The sequence below is a fragment of the Salmo salar genome, chromosome ssa20, assembly GCF_905237065.1.
Source record: "Salmo salar chromosome ssa20, Ssal_v3.1, whole genome shotgun sequence".
Classification (NCBI taxonomy): Eukaryota; Metazoa; Chordata; class Actinopteri; order Salmoniformes; family Salmonidae; genus Salmo; species Salmo salar.
In genome coordinates, this window is record NC_059461.1 from 62,443,765 (window position 1) to 62,463,959 (window position 20,195).

Consider the following 20,195-nt stretch of genomic DNA (forward strand, 5'->3'; position numbering starts at 1 on the left):
CTCATCATTACTCAATGCCTAGGTTTACCTCCAATGTACTCACATCCTACCATACCTTTGTCTGTACATTATGCCTTGAACCTATTCTATCACGCCCAGAAACCTGTTCCTTTTACTCTCTGTTCCGACCATACTAGACGACCAGTTCTGTTAGCCTTTAGCCGTACCCTTATCCAACTCCTCCTCTGTTCCTCTGGTGATGTAGAGGTTAATCCAGGCCCTGCAGTGCCTACCTCAACTCTTACTCCCCAGGTGCTCTCATTTGTTGACTTCTGTAACCGTAAAAGCCTTGGTTTCATGCATGTTAACATTAGAAGCCTCCTCCCTAAGTTTGTTTTATTCACTGCTTTAGCACACTCTGCCAACCCGGATGTCCTAGCCGTGTCTGAATCCTTGCTTAGGAAGACCACCAAAAACCCTGAAATTTCCATCCCTAACTACAAAATCTTCCAACAAGATAGAATTGCCAAAGGGGGCGGTGTTGCAATCTACTGCAGAGATAGCCTGCAGAGTTCTGTCTTACTATCCAGGTCAATACCCCAAAATGTCGAGCTTCTACTTTTAAAAATCCACCTTTCCAGAAACAAGTCTCTCATCGTTGCCGCTTGCTATAGACCACCTTCTGCCCCCAGCTGTGCCCTGGACACCACATGTAAATTGATTTCCCCCCATCTATCTTCTGAGATTGTGCTACTAGGTGACCTAAACTGGGACATGCTTAACACCCCGGCCATCCTACAATCTAAACTTGATGCCCTCAATCTCACACAAATTATCAATGAACCCACCAGGTACAACCCCAAATCCGTAAACACGGGCACCCTCATAGATATCATCCTAAACAACTTGCCCTCCAAATATACCTCTGCTGTTTTCAACCAAGATCTCAGCGATCACTGCCTCATTGCCTGCATCCGTAATGGGTCTCTGGTCAAACGACCACCCCTCATGACTGTCAAACGCTCCCTAAAACACTTCAGCGAGTAGGCCTTTCTTATCGACTTGGCCCGGGTATCCTGGAAGGATATTGACCTCATCCCGTCAGTAGAGGATGCCTGGTTATTCTTTAAAAGTGCCTTCCTCACCATCTTAAATAAGCATGCCCCATTCAAAAACAATTGAACCAGGAACAGATATAGCCCTTGGTTCTCTCCAGACCTGACTGCCCTTGACCAGCACAAAAGCATCCTGTGGCGTTCTGCATTAGCATCGAATAGCCCCCGTGATATGCAACTTTTCAGGGAAGTTAGGAACCAATATACACAGGCAGTTAGGAAAGCTAAGGCTATCTTTTTCAAGCAGAAATGTTCATCCTGTAGCACAAACTCCAAAAAGTTCTGGGACACTGTAAAGTCCATGGAGAATAAGAGCACCTCCTCCCAGCTGCCCACTGCACTGAGGCTAGGAAACACTGTCACCACCGATAAATCCACGATAATTGAGAATTTCAATAAGCATTTTTCTACGGCCATGCTTGCCATGCTTTCCACCTGGCTACTCCGATCAATAGCCCTGCCCCCCACAGCAACTCGCCCAAGCCTTCCCCATTTCTCCTTCACCCAAATCCAGATAGCTGATGTTCTAAAAGAGCTGCAAAATCTGGACCCCAACAAATCAGCAGGGCTAGACAATCTGGGCCCTCTCTTTCTAAAATGATCTGCCGAAATTGTTGCAACCCCTATTACTAGCCTGTTCAACCTCTCTTTCGTATCGTCTGAGATCCCCAAAGATTGGAAAGCTGCCACGGTCACCCCCCTCTTCAAAGGGGGAGACACTCTAGACCCAAACTGCTATAGACCTATATCTATCCTACCCTGCCTTTCTAAGGTCTTCGAAAGCCAAGTTAACAAACAATTATCGACCATTTCAAATTCCACCGTACCTTCTCCACTATGCAATCTGGTTTCAGAGCTGGTCATGGGTGCACTCAGCCACGCTCAAGGTCCTAAACAATATCATAACCGCCATTGATAAGAGACAATACTGTGCAGCCGTATTCATCGACCTGGCCAAGGCTTTCGACTTTGTCAATCACCACATTCTTATCGGCAGACTCAACAGCCTTGGTTACTCAAATGATTGCCTCGCCTGGTTCACAACTACTTCTCTGATAGAGTTCAGTGTGTCAAATCAGAGGGCCTGTTGTCCGGACCTCTGGCAGTCTCTATGGGGGTGCTACAGGGTTCAATTCTCGGGCCGACTCTCTTCTCTGTATACATCGATGATGTCGCTCTTGCTGCTGGTGATTCTCTGATCCACCTCTATGCAGATGACACCATTCTGTATACATCTGGCCCTTCTTTGGACACTGTGTTAACTAACCTCCAGACAAGCTTCAATGCCATACAACTCTCCTTCCATGGGCTCCAACTGCTCTTAAATGCAAGTAAAACTAAATGCATGCTATTCAACCGATCGCTGCCCGCACCTGCCCATCCGTCCAGCATCACTACTCTGGACGGTTCTGACTTAGAATATGTGGACAACTACAAATACCTAAGTGTCTGGTTAGACTGTAAACTCTTCTTCCAGACTCACATTAAGCATCTCCAATACAAAATTAAATATAGAATTGGCTTCCTATTTCGCAACAAAGCATCTGGTGGTGGTTTACTTTGTTGCTGGTCAACAAAGCAAATTGGATGCAGTCTATCACAGTGCCATCCATTTTGTCACCAAAACCCCATATACTACCCACCACTGCGACCTGTACGCTCTCGTTGGCTGGCCCTCGCTTCATACTCAAAGCCAAACTCACTGGCTCCAGGTCATCTACAAGTCTCTGCTAGGTAAAGCCCCGCCTTATCTCAGCTCACTGGTCACCATAGCAGCACCCACCCGTAGCACGCGCTCCAGCAGGTATATCTCACTGGTCACCCCCAAAGCCAATTCTTCCTTTGGCCACCTTTCCTTCCAGTTCTCTGCTGCCAATGACTGGAACGAACTGCAAAAATCACTGAAGCTGGAGACTCATATCTCCCTCACTAGCTTTAAGCACCAGCTGTCAGAGCAGCTCATAGATCACTGCACCTGTACATAGCCAATCTGTATATAGCCCATCCAACTACCTCATCCCCATACTGTATTTATTTATTTATCTTGCTCCTTTGCATCCCAGTATCTCTACTTGCACATTCATCTAATGCACATCTACCATTCCAGTGTTTAATTGCTATATTGTAATTATTTCGCCACCATGGCCTATTTATTGCCTTACCTCCCTTATCCTACCTCATTTGCACACACTGTATATAGACTTTTTCTACTGTTTTATTAACTGTATGTTTGTTTATTCCATGTGTAACTCTGTGTTGTTGTATGTGTCGAACTGCTTTGCTTTATCTTGGCCAGGTCGCAGTTGTAAAATGAGAACCTGTTCTCAACTAGCCAACCTGGTTAAATAAAGGTGAATTCAAAAAATAAGTATGCCCCTAATGCAATTCTAAAGTCTAATACATCCAGTGTGATTTCAACAGCTTTTTGTCAAATGAACAAATTGTCTTTTGTTGATTTTATATATCAACATTTCAACGTCGTTTAGCATAATCTATTCAATTATGGCATAATTATATTTGTATTAATTTGCATCACTGTCAATGACATACTTTTATTTTGAAGGCTAACCGCAAAGTCCACTATTGTGGCTAGCTTCACATAGATGGGTCCGACCACCATTAATCAAATAAGAACTGTTTTATAAGTGAGGGTTATTTTAGATGATGACACCTAGCTATATAGTTAGCTAGCTAACTATAGCTACTGAAACAGATTATGTCGTTTTGCTGTGTTTTTGGGGAAGAACATTGTTTGCATCCATGAGCTAGCTAGCTTTCTTTTATGACCAGCACTGTATGTGCGCGAGACAATTTTATCTGCATGGTATGGAACGCCGTTTGGGTGTTTGCGTGACAAAAAAGATAACAACTTTTTGACGTGTCAAATAACACTATTTGACGTGTCCTGGCCCACAGAAAAAAACTACGTGGGTCTATGTTGTCTGGTACATTTCATGAAACTACTATTCCCATAACCCTTTATGAATTAACGGAGGCGGGGTGATACATTCTTGACGTATACTTTAAATTATTCTAGCTGCGCCCCCTTATAGTAGGGCGGGGATTGTCTGTGTTTGGTAACTCAACAGCACAAGTTACACAAGCAAGGATAATTTTATAATAGCAGCATTTCACAACTTTTACATCAGTTTGCACGCTCAGCACATGCGTCCGAGAAAGCAATTATGTCTTCTCCTTTGGCTGGTACTACAATAAAAATGGTCAACCTGAAATCATAGAATAGAATATCATTGACGTCCACGCCTCACCTTCCATTTATGAGACAAAACAATACATTGCCTACATTTGAGTCGACTTACATCAGGAGTCGGAAGAACATTTATCGCTTTGGGCTGAATAACGCGGAACTCCAAAGTAAAGTCAGTATGTTTGATATGACAGTGTAAATATCAATCGCGAGCAGAGAGAGCGAGCGCCTCGATCTTGGACAACTACAGCGCGCGAATTTTCTAACGTAGAATTCTTCAAGTGGAGTAGGACACAGAAAGGAGTTTGTCGTCGCCATGGAGTTGAATTCAGTGCTTTTGACTGCGGGTGGCTCTATTGGTTTTTTTAAACTTGTCAACTGTGGTGTCAGTAAACTCCCTATTCCTGAGACTGCTTGCAGAAATGCCTGGAAATGGAGAAATATCTGCACATCTTTCACCCACAGTCTGATAACTGGGATATGGGCTGTACTATGGTGAGTCGTTTTCCACTGTCTTGATGCTTGACATGCAAAGATCAATTGTTTTAAATTAGCTTTTTCATTACAGGGTAGTAACTGATAATAGGGTTTATAATACATTTTTACAATTTAAAGGTAAAAATGTTGATTTTTGTAAGGTAACATAATGTGGATAATGTTTTGTTCTGGACTGAATTGTGAAATGTTAAATCAATTAACCTATGGTCATAAAGAATGCTTCAGAATCAATTTTATTTAGCCTACACCTTTTTCACTATGCTAATTCTCTCCAACTTTCTCTCCCAATAATACAAAAAACGATTATATTGCTTTGAATAATATATCTATTTTAATTGCTTTCTGGTTATTCTCTCAACTGAATGTGTCTGTTTTTCCCCTGCAGCTTTTTCGTACACCCACAGATGGCCGAAGATTTGATAGGAACCCATTCTGTGTTCTCGCACACGTTGGTTTCTGTATCAATTGGTGAGTGAGTGTGTGGATGGGCAGAGGGAAAGGGAAGCGGTGTGTGAGCTGTCCACACATAGCAGCAGGAAGTAACAGTGCTGGAAGTACTGCAGAACCCCTGATCAATCCAAATAATTTTGCAGAAATCAGGATATAAAAATAATTTCCCCCAAAATTACACCAGTCTAAACAGATATAAGTACAATTATTCCAAATACTACACCAGAGAGCATAATTTAGCTACAGAGGATCAATGGCTTCTAAAAAATAGCAGTGGATTAAGTTTTATCACAAGCACTTACAGTTGGGAAGGTTGCAATTTGGCCAATACACTCGCCAAATATAGAACAGTTTGTTCCGTTGTGGCCAACGCGGACTGTGAAGAGACACACACGCATACTCATACACACGCTAGCACACACACACATTTCAATATTGTTATATGGTGGTATTATACATTTTGTGTGGTAATGATGTTATATGATGTACTTTTATTACATTTTTTTTTGTTTAGTTGTGTGATGTGTCTGGACCCCAGGAAGAGTAAGGCAGCAGCTAATGGGAAATCATAATAAATACAAATAGATATAATCCATAGAAGGATTTTGGAACCTCTAACTCTGGCACTTTGACTGTTAAACTCATGGATACACTAGCAATGCCTGCCAGTCCAGACTTGAATGGGAACTGCCATCTATGGATTATACACTGCTCAAAAAAATAAAGGGAACACTTAAACAACACAATGTAACTCCAAGTCAATCACACTTCTGTGAAATCAAACTGTCCACTTAGGAAGCAACACTGATTGACAATAAATTTCACATGCTGTTGTGCAAATGGAATAGACAACAGGTGGAAATTATAGGCAATTAGCAAGACACCCCCAATAAAGGAGTGGTTCTGCAGGTGGGGACCACAGACCACTTCTCAGTTCCTATGCTTCCTGGCTGATGTTTTGGTCACTTTTGAATGCTGGCGGTGCTTTCACTCTAGTGGTAGCATGAGACGGAGTCTACAACCCACACAAGTGGCTCAGGTAGTGCAGCTCATCCAGGATGGCACATCAATGCGAGCTGTGGCAAGAAGGTTTGCTGTGTCTGTCAGCGTAGTGTCCAGAGCATGGAGGCGCTACCAGGAGACAGGCCAGTACATCAGGAGACGTGGAGGAGGCCGTAGGAGGGCAACAACCCAGCAGCAGGACCGCTACCTCCGCCTTTGTGCAAGGAGGAGCAGGAGAAGCACTGCCAGAGCCCTGCAAAATGACCTCCAGCAGGCCACAAATGTGCATGTGTCTGCTCAAACGGTCAGAAACAGACTCCATGAGGGTGGTATGAGGGCCCGACGTCCACAGGTGGGGGTTGTGCTTACAGCCCAACACCGTGCAGGACGTTTGGCATTTGCCAGAGAACACCAATATTGGCAAATTCGCCACTGGCGCCCTGTGCTCTTCACAGATGAAAGCAGGTTCACACTGAGCATGTGACAGACGTGACAGAGTCTGGAGACGCCGTGGAGAACGTTCTGCTGCCTGCAACATCCTCCAGCATGACCGGTTTGGCGGTGGGTCAGTCATGGTGTGGGGTGGCATTTCTTTGGGGGGCCGCACAGCCCTCCATGTGCTCGCCAGAGGTAGCCTGACTGCCATTAGGTACCGAGATGAGATCCTCAGACCCCTTGTGAGACCATATGCTGGTGCGGTTGGCCCTGGGTTCCTCCTAATGCAAGACAATGCTAGACCTCATGTGGCTGGAGTGTGTCAGCAGTTCCTGCAAGAGGAAGGCATTGATGCTATGGACTGGCCCGCCCGTTATGGACTGGCCCGCCCGTTCCCCAGACCTGAATCCAATTGAGCACATCTGGGACATCATGTCTCACTCCATCCACCAACGCCACGTTGCACCACAGACTGTCCAGGAGTTAGCGGATGCTTTAGTCCAGGTCTGGGAGGAGATCCCTCAGGAGACCATCCGCCACCTCATCAGGAGCATGCCCAGGCGTTGTAGGGAGGTCATACAGGCACGTGGAGGCCACACACACTACTGAGCCTCATTTTGACTTGTTTTAAGGACATTACATCAAAGTTGGATCAGCCTGTAGTGTGGTTTTCCACTTTAATTTTTAGTGTGACTCCAAATCCAGACCTCCATGGGTTGATAAATTGGATTTCCATTGATTATTTTTGTGTGATTTTGTTGTCAGCACATTCAACTATTTAAAGAAAAAAGTATTTAATAAGATTATTTCTTTCATTCAGATCTAGGATGTGTTGTTTAAGTGTTCCCTTTATTTTTTTGAGCAGTATATTTCTGTGGTTGGCTGTCATTTTGCCTTTCACAAATTTCAAAATACAATCACGAGAAAAACGTAGGTCTACCATTTGGAAAGAAAATGCCTACTGCTGAAAAGGGAAGACTAATCTGTCTGTAGACGCTAGCACATTTGTTTCTCAACTTTTGAGCGATTCTGAGTGAACAGCACTGCTTTTCAAAGTATCTTAACTTGAGATATTGGCATGAGCACATCGGCCATCACCGGTGATTATCCTATGCTATCTATCTTCATCATTGAGTCAGTGTTACTGGAAAATGTATTTTGTAGCTATACTCAACTGAAGAAAAATATAAACGTAACATGTAAAGTGTTGGTCCTATGTTTAATGAGCTGAATTAATTTTTTCCATATGCACAAAAAGCTTATTTCTCAAATTTTGTTTTGTGCACAAGTTTGTTTACATCCCTATTAGTGAGCATTTCTCCTTTGCCAATATAATCCATCCACCTGACGGGAGGCATATCAAAATGCTGATTAAACGGCATGATTATTACACAGGTGCACCTTGTGCTGGGGACAATTATAAGGTCACATAAAAATGTGTAGTTTTGACACAGCACAATGCCACAGATGTCTCAAGTTTTGAGGGAGTATGCAATTGGCATGCCGACTGCAGGAATGTCGACCAGAGCAGTTGCCAGAGAATTGAATGTTAATTTCTACCATAAGCTGCCTCCATTGTCATGGGAAATCTATAGATCAGGGCCTAATAAATTATTTCAATTGACTGATTTCCTTTATATGAATTGTAACTCAGTAAAATCTTTGAAATTGGTGTGTGTGTGTGTGTGTGTGTGTGTGTGTGTGTGTGTGTGTGTGTGTGTGTGTGTGTGAGAAGATATCTCAGGGTTTCCATTAGGAAAATTAGGCGGCGGAAAAGTGACTAGGAAGATTTTAATGTATCGGACATTTGAGTAATTTACCGGTCATTCATATGCATTGGGTGCATAACATTTAAGGTGTCTACCCACGCAGCCAGCGTCATCATTAAATGAGGGATATTGGCCAAATGAGACACATTTACATGTCCTTAAAAAAAGCCTATAACAAATTTTGAAAAACACTATTCCTTGTTTTTTGATGTGTAGCATATGCAAAACTTTATAGCCTATTGGTTTATACTTTCGTAAAACAACAATTATCCTCCTCACGGTTCAGCTGTCAGAGATTTCAGCACTAAATGCATCAGGGCAAGGCATGCGTAGGCCTGTAGGCTTAGGTGTCCACTGTGATATTAATATGTAAAAAATATAAATGAAGAGAAGCTTACATGCTGACTAGACTGGGCATGTGTCTGGGTCCGAAATCGCGCTCATGTTGATTTTGTCCATCCACACCAGACACGATCAGGACACGCAGGTTTAAATATAAAATCGTGACCTTATTACCGCCACACCGGCGGTCACGAGTCATGACGGCAGTAAAATTCCATGTGACCATGTAGTCACCATAATTAGGCTTTTCCAAGCTCTGATGCTGCTGATGGTCATTAGGAGCCTACCAAACTTGCTAACTGCCTTGTACTCAGCACTCTATTGTCCCTCTAATCACTCTAACATCAATGCAAATGTATTTGAAAATCTAACCAAACATTTACATTTACATTTTAGTCATTTAGCAGACGCTCTTATCCAGAGCGACTTACGATAGTGAATGCAAACATTTCATACATTATTTTTTTTTCTTCCGTACTGGTTCCCTGTGGGAATCGAACCCACAACCCTGGTGTTGCAAACACCATGCTCTACCAACTGAGCCACACGGGACAAACACTTCATGAAAGCACATAAGTTCATGTTGCCAACATTTCTATAGGCTATGCAACTGCGTGAGAAAACAGAGTTTTGATTAAACTCTATTAAAAAGAGGAGGATCCCATCAGCTTTCTATAGACTTTTATTTATTTATTTATTTCACCTTTACTTAACCAGGTAGGCAAGTTGAGAACAAGTTCTCATTTACAATTGCGACCTGGCCAAGATAAAGCAAAGCAGTTCGACAACATACAAAAACAGAGTTACACATGGAGTAAAACAACATACAATCAATGATACAGTAGACAAAAATAAGACTATATACAATGTGAGCAAATGATGTGAGATAAGGGAGGTAAAGGCAAAAAAAGGCCATGGTGGCAAAGTAAATAAAGTATAGCAAGTAAAACACTGGAATGGTAGAATTATAATTTGAAGAATGTTCAAAGTTAAAATATAAATAATATGGTGCAAAGGAGCAAAATAATAAATAAATACAGTAGGGGGAGTGGTAGTAGTTTGGGCTAAATTATAGATGGGCTATGTACAGGTGCAGTGATCTGGGAGCTGCTCTGATAGCTGGTGCTTAAAGCTAGTGAGGGAGATAAGTGTTTCCAGTTTCAGAGATTTTTGTAGTTCGTTCCAGTCATTAGCAGCAGAGAACTGGAAGGAGAGACGACCAAAGGAGGAGTTGGCTTTAGGGGTGACCAGAGAGATATACCTGCTGGAGCGCGTGCTACAGGTGGGTGCTGCTATGGTGACCAGTGAGCGGAGATAATGGGGGACTTTACCTAGCAGGGTCTTGTAGATGACCTGGAGCCAATGTGTTTGGCGACGATTATGAAGCGAAGGCCAGCCAACGAGAGCGTACAGGTCGCAGTGGTGGGTAGTATATGGGGCTTTGGTGACAAAACGGATGGCACTGTGATAGACTGCATCCAGCTTGTTGAGTAGGGTATTGGAGGCTATTTTGTAAATGACATCGCCGAAGTCGAGGATTGGTAAGATGGTCAGTTTTACGAGGGTATGTTTGGCAGCATGAGTGAAGGATGCTTTGTTGCGAAATAGGAAGCCAATTCTAGATTTAACTTTGGAATGGAGATGATTGATGTGAGTCTGGAAGGAGAGTTTACAGTCTAACCAGACACCTAGGTATTTGTAGTTATCCACAAATTCTAAGTCAGAACCGTCCAGAGAAGTGATGCTGGACAGGCGGGCAGGTGCAGGCAGCGATCGGTTGAAGAGCATGCATTTAGTTTTACTTGTATTTAGGAGCAGTTGGAGACCACGGAAGGAGAGTTGTATGGCATTGAAGCTCGTCTGGAGGGTTGTTAACACAGTGTCCAAAGAAGGGCCAGAAGTATACAGAATGGTGTCGTCTGCGTAGAGGTGGATCAGAGATTCACCAGCAGCAAGAGCGACATCATTGATGTATACAGAGAAAAGAGTTGGCCCAAGAATTGAACCCTGTGGTACCCCCATAGAGACTGCCAGAGGTCCGGACAGCAGGCCCTCCGATTTGACACACTGAACTCTATCAGAGAAGTAGTTGGTGAACCAGGCGACGCAATCGTTTGAGAAACCAAGGCTACTGAGTCTGCCGATGAGGATGTGGTGATTAACAGAGTCAAAAGCTTTGGCCAGGTCAATGAATACAGCAGCACAGTATTGTTTCTTATCGATGGCGGTTACAATGTCGTTTAGGACCTTGAGCGTGGCTGAGGTGCACCCATGACCAGCTCTGAAAGCAGATTGCATAGCGGAGAGGGTGCGGTGGGATTCGAAATGGTCGGTAATCTGTTTGTTGACTTGGCTTTCGAAGACCTTAGAAAGGCAGGGTAGGATGGATATAGGTCTGTAGCAATTTGGGTCAAGAGAGTCACCTCCTTTGAAGAGGGGGATGACAGCAGCTGCTTACCAATCTATGGGAATCTCAGACAACACGAAAGAGAGGTTGAACAGGCTAGTAATAGGGGTTGCAATAATTTCGGCAGATAATTTTAGAAAGAAAGGGTCCAGATTGTCAAGCCCAGCTGATTTGTAGGGGTCCAGATTTTGCAGCTCTTTCAGAACATCAGCTGAATGGATTTGGGAGAAGGAGAAATGGGGGAGGCTTGGGCGAGTAGCTGTGGGGGGTGCAGTGCTGTTGAATGCAGTAGGGGTAGTTAGGTGGAAAGCATGGCCAGCCGTAGAAAAATGCTTATTGAAATTCTCAATTATAGTGGGCTTATCGGTGGTGACAGAGTTTCCTATCCTCAGTGCAGTGGGCAGTTGGGAGGAGGTGTTCTTATTCTCCATGGACTTTACAGTGTCCCAGAACTTTTTAGAGTTTAAGTTGCAGGAAGCAAATTTCTGTTTGAAAAAGCTAGCCTTGGCGTTTCTAACTGCCTGTGTGTATTGGTTTCTAACTTCTCTGAAAAGTTGCATATCGCGGGGGCAGGTCGATGCTAATGCAGAACGCCACAGGATATTTTTGTGTTGGTTAAGGGCAGTCAGGTCTGGGGAGAACCAAGGGCTATATCTGTTCCTGGTTCTACATTTCTTGAAAGGGGCATGCTTATTTAAGATGGTGAGGAAGTCATTTAAAAAAAATAACCAGGCATCCTCTACTGACAGGATGAGGTCAATATCTTTCCAGGATACCAGGGCCAGGTCGATTAGAAAGGCTTGCTCGTTGAAATGTTTCAGGGAGCGTTTGACCTCTGAACCATTACGGGTGCAGGCAATGAGGCAGTGATCGCTGAGATCTTGGTTGAAAACAGCAGAGGTGTATTTAGAGGGCACGTTGGTTAGGATGATATTTATGAGGGTGCCAGTGTTTGCGGCTTTGGGGTTGTACCTGGTGGGTTCATTAATAATTTGTGTGAGATTGAGGGCATCAAGCTTGGATTGTAGGATGGCTGGGGTGTTAAGCATGTCCCAGTTTAGGTCACCTAGTAGCACGAGCTCTGAAGATAGATGGGGGGCAATCAGTTCACATATGGTGTCCAGAGCACAGCTAGGGGCCGAGTGGGGTCTATAGCAGGCGGCGACGGTGAGAGACTAGTTTTTGGAGAGGTGGGTTTTTAAAAGTAGAAGTTCAAATTGTTTGGGTACAGACCTGGATAGCAGGACAGAGCTCTGCAGATTGCAACATCGCCCCCTTTGGTCATTCTATCTTGTCTGAAAACGTTGTAGTTAGGGATGAAGATTTCAGAGTTTTTGGTGGACTTCCTAAGCCAAGATTCAGACACAGCTAGGACATCCAGGTTGGCAGAGTGTGCTAAAGCAGTGAATAAAACAAACTTAGGGAGGAGGCTTCTAATGTTATCATGCATGAAACCAAGGCTATTACGGTTACAGAAGTCATCAAAATAGAGCGCCTGGGGAGTAGGAGTGGAGCCAGGCACTGCAGGGCCTGGATTCACCTCTACATCCCCAGAGGAGCAGAGAAGAATGAGTATAAGGGTACGGCTAAAAGCTATAAGAATTGGTCGTCGGTGACGTCCAGAATAGAGAGAAAAAGGAGCAGGTTTCTGGGGGCGATAAAATAGCTTCAAGGTATAATGTACAGACAAAGGTATGGTGGGATGTGAATACAGAGGAGGTAAACCTAGGCATTTAGTGATGATGAGAGAGATATTGTCTCTAGAAACATCATTGAAACCAGAAGATGTCATAGCATGTGTGGTTGGAGGAACTGAGAGGTTGGATAAGGTATAATGAGCAGGGCTAGAGGCTCTACAGTGAAATAAGCCAATAAACACTAACCAGAACAGCAATGGACATTGCATATTGACATTGAGGAGAGGCATGCTTAGCCGAGTGATCAAAGGGTCCAGTGAGATTCAGACAGCTAGCCGGGCCATAGGTAGCAAGCTGGTGGAAGATGGAGGGAGGTCTGTTTTTAGCCACCTCGTGCGTTTCCGTCTGTGGGTTAGTGGGGTTCCGTGTGGAAGGGGCGACCAGTCCAAGTTGGCAAAATAGTTAGTTATAGTGGCCCAAGAAAAGTGTCCGATAGACCTATTCAGATCGCAGCCGATAAGACAGCTAACGATGAACGATTAGTGGGCCGCAGATGGGCGATCAGGTTACGTCGCGACGGAGGGGCCAGTTGGATAACTCCCTCGGGCAGATAACGTCGGTGGTCCAGTCGTGAGGGCCCGATGGGGCTCCGCATCGGCAGTAAAGCGGGTCAGGATAGGTGATTGTAGCCCAGGGGACATTTCAGCTGGCTAGCTCAGGAAAAGCCCACGAGTGGCTGACGGAACTCTTCAGCTGGCTAGCTCCGGGATAATGTGTGTTAATTCCGGGACCGACGTTGCCAATAGTCACTCAGGTAGCAGCTAGTTAGCTGCAAGATCCAGGTGTAAATGTCCTGAGCCTGCGGTAGAAATCGGGGAAAGGAGAGAGAATAGGTCCGGTGTGCTCTGGTCTGAGTCGCGCTGTACAAAAACTGGCGATAGCTTTTCGAGCTAATGGATAGCTGAGGACAGCTAACCGTGGCTAGCTGAACTCCAACGTTAGCCAGTGAAAATGGCTAACCTCTGGCTAGCTTCTGTTGTGGATTTTGGATTTGAGGTAAATAATACTTTATTTTTTAAATTGGTGAGGCGGGTTGCAGTAGAGTGCTTTGAGGTTGAGTTTTAGAAGAAAAAAAAAAATATGTAAAAAGATAATGCGAAGAAAAATATGTGTGTATATATATATATATATATATACTATTTAGCCCTAGCTATAGAATATGCGAAGAAAATATATATATACATATTTTTCTTCGCATATTCTTTAGTATATGTAAAGACAAGATTAAATCAAGAATAGTGTGATGGGTGACAATATTAGCCTATCACTTGTGAATTCTATATTATCACTTGTGAATGATGCCCAGCTTAAGGCAAACATCGCTTGATATTTGTTGTTGACGTTCTCAAATCATAGTCGCACACCTCATGTAGCCTGGCCTACAGTATATGTTTTGATAAGGTTTGTATCACAACTAAAGTGGCCAAATAACTTCTTAATAAAGTCCATTAATCTGCTTTACATGGGTGTAGAGCCTAACTGGCATACATACGCAGCGCGTGAGTTTCAAGTTTTAAACTAAACATTTTAAACATTGTCATCTGTTGCGTCAGGCTCATTGTTTTAAACAGGTGTTTTGATGCTAATGGTTGTATTAATTTGGGATCTATCGCATCTCACAACTTTCCCAGACTATGTTTGGAATATTTGTTTCTTGAACAGAATAGAATAGGTCAATTTTTGTACTATGGGGGACAGTAGATTGACATAGGCTAGTGCTTTTGCTGTTCGGTAGGCCTACTCGTTGGCTGACGAAAAGTAAATATGGACAGTTCTACCAATATCTTCAATATGCGCCTCGGAATTGGATAAGGACACGTGAAGTTGCGTCCCGGATGTCTTCACTTCACTTGTTCCCGTGAGACACATCACACAAGCTACTCGATCACGTGATGGAAAGCCATGTGAGTGAGAGATGCTTCGGCACGCAGCCGGGAGAAGCGAAATATAATTATTACAGTACCAGTCAAAAGTTTGGACACACCTAGCCATTCCAGGGTTTTTCTTTATTTTTACTATTTTCTACATTGTAGAATAATAGTGAAGACATCAAAATTATGAAATAACACACATGGAATCATGTAGTAACCAAAAAAGTGTTAAACAAATCAAAATATATCTTATATTTTACATTCTTCTACCCTTTGCCTTGATGACAGCTTTGAACACTCTTGGCATTCTCTCAACCAGCTTCACCTGGAATGCTTTTCCAACAGTCTTGAAGGAGTTCCTACATATGCTGAGCACTTGTTGGCTGTTTTTTTTTCACTCGGTTGGTCAATTTATCACAAACCATCTCAATTGGGTTGAGGTCGGGTGATTGTGGAGGCCTGGTCATCTGATGCAGCACTCCATCACACTCCTTCTTGTTCAAATAGCCCTTACACAGCCTGGAGGTGTGTTGGGTCATTGTCCTGTTGAAAAACAAATGTATAGTCCCAGTAAGCACAAACCAGGTGGGATGGCGTATCGCTGCAGAATGCTGTGGTAGCCATGCTGGTTAAGTGTGCCTTGAATTCTAAATAAATCCCAATCATTGTCACTGGCAAAGCGCCCCCACACCATCACACCACCTCCTTCATGGTAGGAACCACACATGTGGAGATCATCCGTTCACCTAAATCTACATTTTTGCATATAGGAGTATCTGTTTTGTTAACCTATTGTATTCTTCATACTATAAAATAATGCAATGGAATTCTAAGCAAATCTTGTCTGCTAAATGAAATAATATAGCACATAGCCAGATCAGGGAATAACATAAGGACAATTCAGAGTATGCTATTCTGTTCTTTTGAAATAGACTACATTTTCTTCATGTCATGTTCTTTAGACCTGTCTAAAATAAATAATTGATTTATTGTGATGGCGTAGGCTTTATTACATGGATTTATTAGACTTAAAATGTAGATGTTCCAAATTTCTGCATCAGTGGCTTGTAGGCTATACATGGAAGCCAGGGGATGCTAAATGTGTTTGTTAATTAACTGTCAATTACCATGAGACCGGCAGTTATTTGCTTGACATTCACCGGCTGGCAAAAATTCATGACCGCCACATTTCTACTCTGAACCAACTATATTAATTTTGGGATGGGTCGAAACACATGAACAATTTATGGAGATTTAGCTAGCTAGCTTGCTGTTGCTAGCTAATTTGTCCTGGGATATAAACATTGGGTTGTTATTTTACTAGAAATGCACAGTCCTTTGTTTCTGGATCTTTGTAGAATTTTGACCCATTTTGAGTCACCCAAAATCGTGTGTTCTCTACTCCAACAATTAATCCACAGATAAAAGGGGAAATCTAAATCTCTCCTTAATTTTTCTTCTTAATCTGTGGACTTTACTTATATACCCAAGTGGGTATATGCTCCTAAAATATATGCTCCTAAAAACCAATGAAGAGATTGGAGAGGTGGGACTGGTTTACCAGACGCTTGAGCAGTTTGGATGAAATTATCGAATAACGTGTTTGTAAATGTATTTTGCAACGCTCGCGCACGCAACGTGTTAGCCCTAGCCCCAGAGAGCAAGAATGAGAGAGGAATGCCAGCGGCATCCTATGACCAACATGCAATTCTTTATCCTTGTCAGATAGGCTACTGCATCTGCTATACAAATATAGGCATACAGAAGAAGGCTAATTTGTTATTTGTTAACTCTGGTAGGCATAAAACATTCTTCCTTACCTCAAGTTCAACTGTGGTAGTCAGTTGGAGTGCCAGTGCACACTGCCTGCGGTATAATAGGCTAATAGCCACGCCACACGCCAAACCTTCACAACAGTTTCTAAACTTTATTAGGGTAATATCAAAAGTAAGTCAAGCCATTGTTTATAGGGAGAATACAAGCAGGATATTATTACATTTTAGTTATTTTGCAGATGCTCTTATCCAGAGCGACTTACAGGAGCAATTAGGGTTAAGGGCCTTGCTGTCATGATCGTCGTAATAACATTCGGACCAATGCGCAGCGTGATATGGGTTCCACATGTTTATTGAATGAAACGCACAAAAAATCAATAAAGAACGAACGAAACGTGAAGCAAATGAAGTGCTCACAGGCAACTACACATAAACAAGATCCCACAAAACACAGTGGGGAAATGGCTGCCTAAATATGATCCCCAATCAAAGACAACGAAAAAAAACAGCTGTCTCTGATTGGGAACCATACCAGGCCAACATAGAAATAAACAACCTAGATTACCCACCCTAGTCACACCCCGACGTAACCAACATAGAGAATAAAAAGGCTCTCTATGGTCAGGGCGTGACACTTGCTCAAGTGCACACACACAGATTTTTCACCTCGTCGGCTTGGGGATTCTAACCATCAATCTTTCGCTTACTGGCCCAATGCTCTTAACCACTAAACAAAAGAACGAGAAGCATATATAAATATATTATAACAAAACATGCAATCTACTTGCAGTGAAGCCGCTCAATATTTACATTACATTCAGTCATCTAACAGACTCCGATTCAGAGCGATCCACAGAAGCAACCAGGGTCAACGCCTTGTCACTTCCTGTTGAACGCAGAACGAGGAAGAGCTCAGTTTTGTTTGTTTGGAAAGTTTGTTGTTTGAAAGAGTATTGGAAAGTTCTTGGTAGCTAGCTAGCTTCTTAGTTTGGATCCCGCGATGCAGTTGGCATCATTTGCTAGGACTGCTTGTCTCTTTCCAGGGATCCTGCCGACCAAGGACGGGTCTGAGATGGCGCCGACAGAGATGGTCGCCACGCTTCAGGTCCTTAGGAAACTATGCAATTATTCGTTTTTTTTTATGTATTCTTTTTTACATTGTTAGCCCAGTAAATCTCAAGTGTTATTACATACAGCCGGGAAGAACTATTGGATATAAAAGCGATGTCAACTTTACCAACATTACGACCAGGAATACGTCTTTCCTGAAGCGGATCCTTTGTTCAGACCTCCACCCTGGACATGGGATCTTATCCCAGAGGCTGACCCAAAACAACGCGGCCGCCGCAGGAGAGGCGGACGGAGCGGCCTAATAGTCAGACCCAGAAGGCAAGCACACCATCCACCACTTCCGAGCATATTACTCGCCAATGTCCAATCTCTAGATGACAAGGTGGATGAAATTAGGGCACGAGTTGCCTTCCAGAGAGACATAAGAGATTGTAACATTCTCTGGTTCACAGAAACAAGGGTCATATGTTGTCAGAGTCGGTACAGCCACCCGGTTTCTTCATGCATCGCGCCGACAGAAACAAACATCTCTCTGGTAAGAAGGACGGGGTGTATGCCTTATGATTAACGAGTCATGGTGTAATCACAACAACATACAGGAACTCAAGTCCTTTTGTTCACCTGACCTAGAATTCCTGACAATCAAATGCCGACTGCATTATCTTCCAAGAGAATTCTCTTAGATTATAGTCACAGCCGTGTATATCCCCCCCCCCCAAGCAGATACCTCGTCGGCCCTGAAAGAACTTCACTGGACTCTTTGTAAACTGGAAACCATACATCCTGAGGCTGCATTTATTGTAGCTGGGGATTTTAACAAAGCTAACCTGAGAACAAGACTTCCTAAATTCTATCATATCGAATGCGCGACACAAGCTGGTTGTAATCTTGATCATTGCTACTCTAACTTCCGCGATGCATACAAAGCCCTCTGCCCTCTGTACAGCCCCTATAAATAAAAAATCCTCTTGACTTCATGCTCTCTAATTGTCTCGTGTATTGAGCTAATTTTAAACTCTATAAGCTGTTAATTTATTGGATCTGTGCCTGGCTAACAAGGGCTCCCTTAGAATTCCAAGGATTGTTAGCATTCTCCCAGAGAATCCACCCACCCTTGAATGCTGCCTGTCAGTGTTGTTAGTGTTGCCGGAATTCTAGAATCAATGGGGAGCATTATGATGCTTCGTCCCAGGCACTGCTCCGGACCTACCCCTGTAGGTTGCGTGACCCTAGAATGGGCCGTAGCGCCTGAGAAGAAGGCTGTTGATGTATATTGCAGCAGCCTGCCCGGGTCAAATGCCATCTATAACAGAGAAGTAACAGAGAAGGGAGTCTGGGTGAGGAGGGATGGTGGATGGTGCTTCCTCTGAGCCCTGCCTACAACAATGTGGCGTGACAGTGACACTGAGCCTATAGTATGGTCGTCACTATCAGGCCACAATGCAAAGCTGGAAAGACAAAGTATTTTCACTATAGGCAATTTTGACATGGCAGCTTGGCCACATAGTAGAAACCTACTGTATGTTCGGAGGCTATATTTGAAATGTTTTGTTTGTTTTTCGCTCTGATTGACCAAACAAACACTAGTCTGGGCCTGTCTGTGGGCTGACTTGATTATGTCAGGCCAAGGCAAAGGTGTTGACATTTTGGAAAGCATAACAGTTGCAGTAGGCACCCTCCCAGGCTGACCAAAGGTAAAGCAGTGTTACACACCAAACATGACACTATCATGAAGTGCCACTCTCCTATTGGGTGTGTCGTTAAGTTCATTTTAAGAATATTTTTGTTTCGAGAAACTGATCTGTCACAAAGATTTTCTGATGTAGACTCATCTCAACCAAACATCCAGGGTTTAGCTGTCAGCCAGTGTATAGAAAAGTTGTGTTTGATCACCATGTCGTTGGACAGTCACTGCCCAAAACCCACAGAACGGGAGAGATTGGCTCCAGTCACCAGCCGTTTGAGATAACATGTATGCTGCTGTTGAATTTAAACACTACAAACAAATGTATACATTTTCAGCCACGTGTGGTGGTACAGAAAGGTGTGAGAGAGACTGGGGCAGAAGGACAGTGGCAGGGGGTGAGACGGGGACAGAGAGACACACAGAGAGGGACAGAGAGAGACCGAACCAATGATTCCTTATGAAACACAGTCAGTGTCATAATGATAAGAGAGCCTGTTGGAAGGCCAACGGGCAGACAGTTGGTCACATGCCACCATGGTTCAATAACGTGAGAGCTTGAACTAGGTTGACGGTCTTCACTGGTTGTAAAATGGCTTTTCTTTATACACGTTTAGGAATGATAAGAGATGAATGGATGACACTTTTAAAATCTAATATGGATCCTATTCAGTCAAAATCAATTCCCAATGCACAGTAAGAATTATTTTTGGGATTCAATTTGGACAAGTTGTCACGGTTGTCGAAAGGAGTAGAGGACCAAAGTGCAGCGTGTGTCTAGTTCCACATTTTATTTAATCTGTGAAACCTTGCAATACATAAATAAACTGAATCGACAAAACAACAAACCGTGACGCAGAGGAGAAACAAACACTACTCAAAAATAATCACCCACAAAACCCAGGAAGAAAAACCCCTACTTAAGTATGAT

General features: G+C 43.4%; 1 protein-coding gene across 1 annotated transcript in view; it reads left to right on the forward strand.

Moving 5' to 3' along the window:
- Window positions 1-4,126: 4,126 nt before the first annotated feature.
- tlcd2 (TLC domain containing 2) overlaps window positions 4,127-20,195 on the forward strand; it is a 41,891-nt gene continuing 25,822 nt past the window's right edge. The window contains exons 1-2 of the mRNA XM_014162720.2: window positions 4,127-4,758; window positions 5,147-5,229. Coding sequence (XP_014018195.1) covers window positions 4,580-4,758; window positions 5,147-5,229 — 262 coding nt within the window. The 5' untranslated portion in view covers window positions 4,127-4,579. The remainder of the gene's footprint in view (window positions 4,759-5,146; window positions 5,230-20,195) is intronic.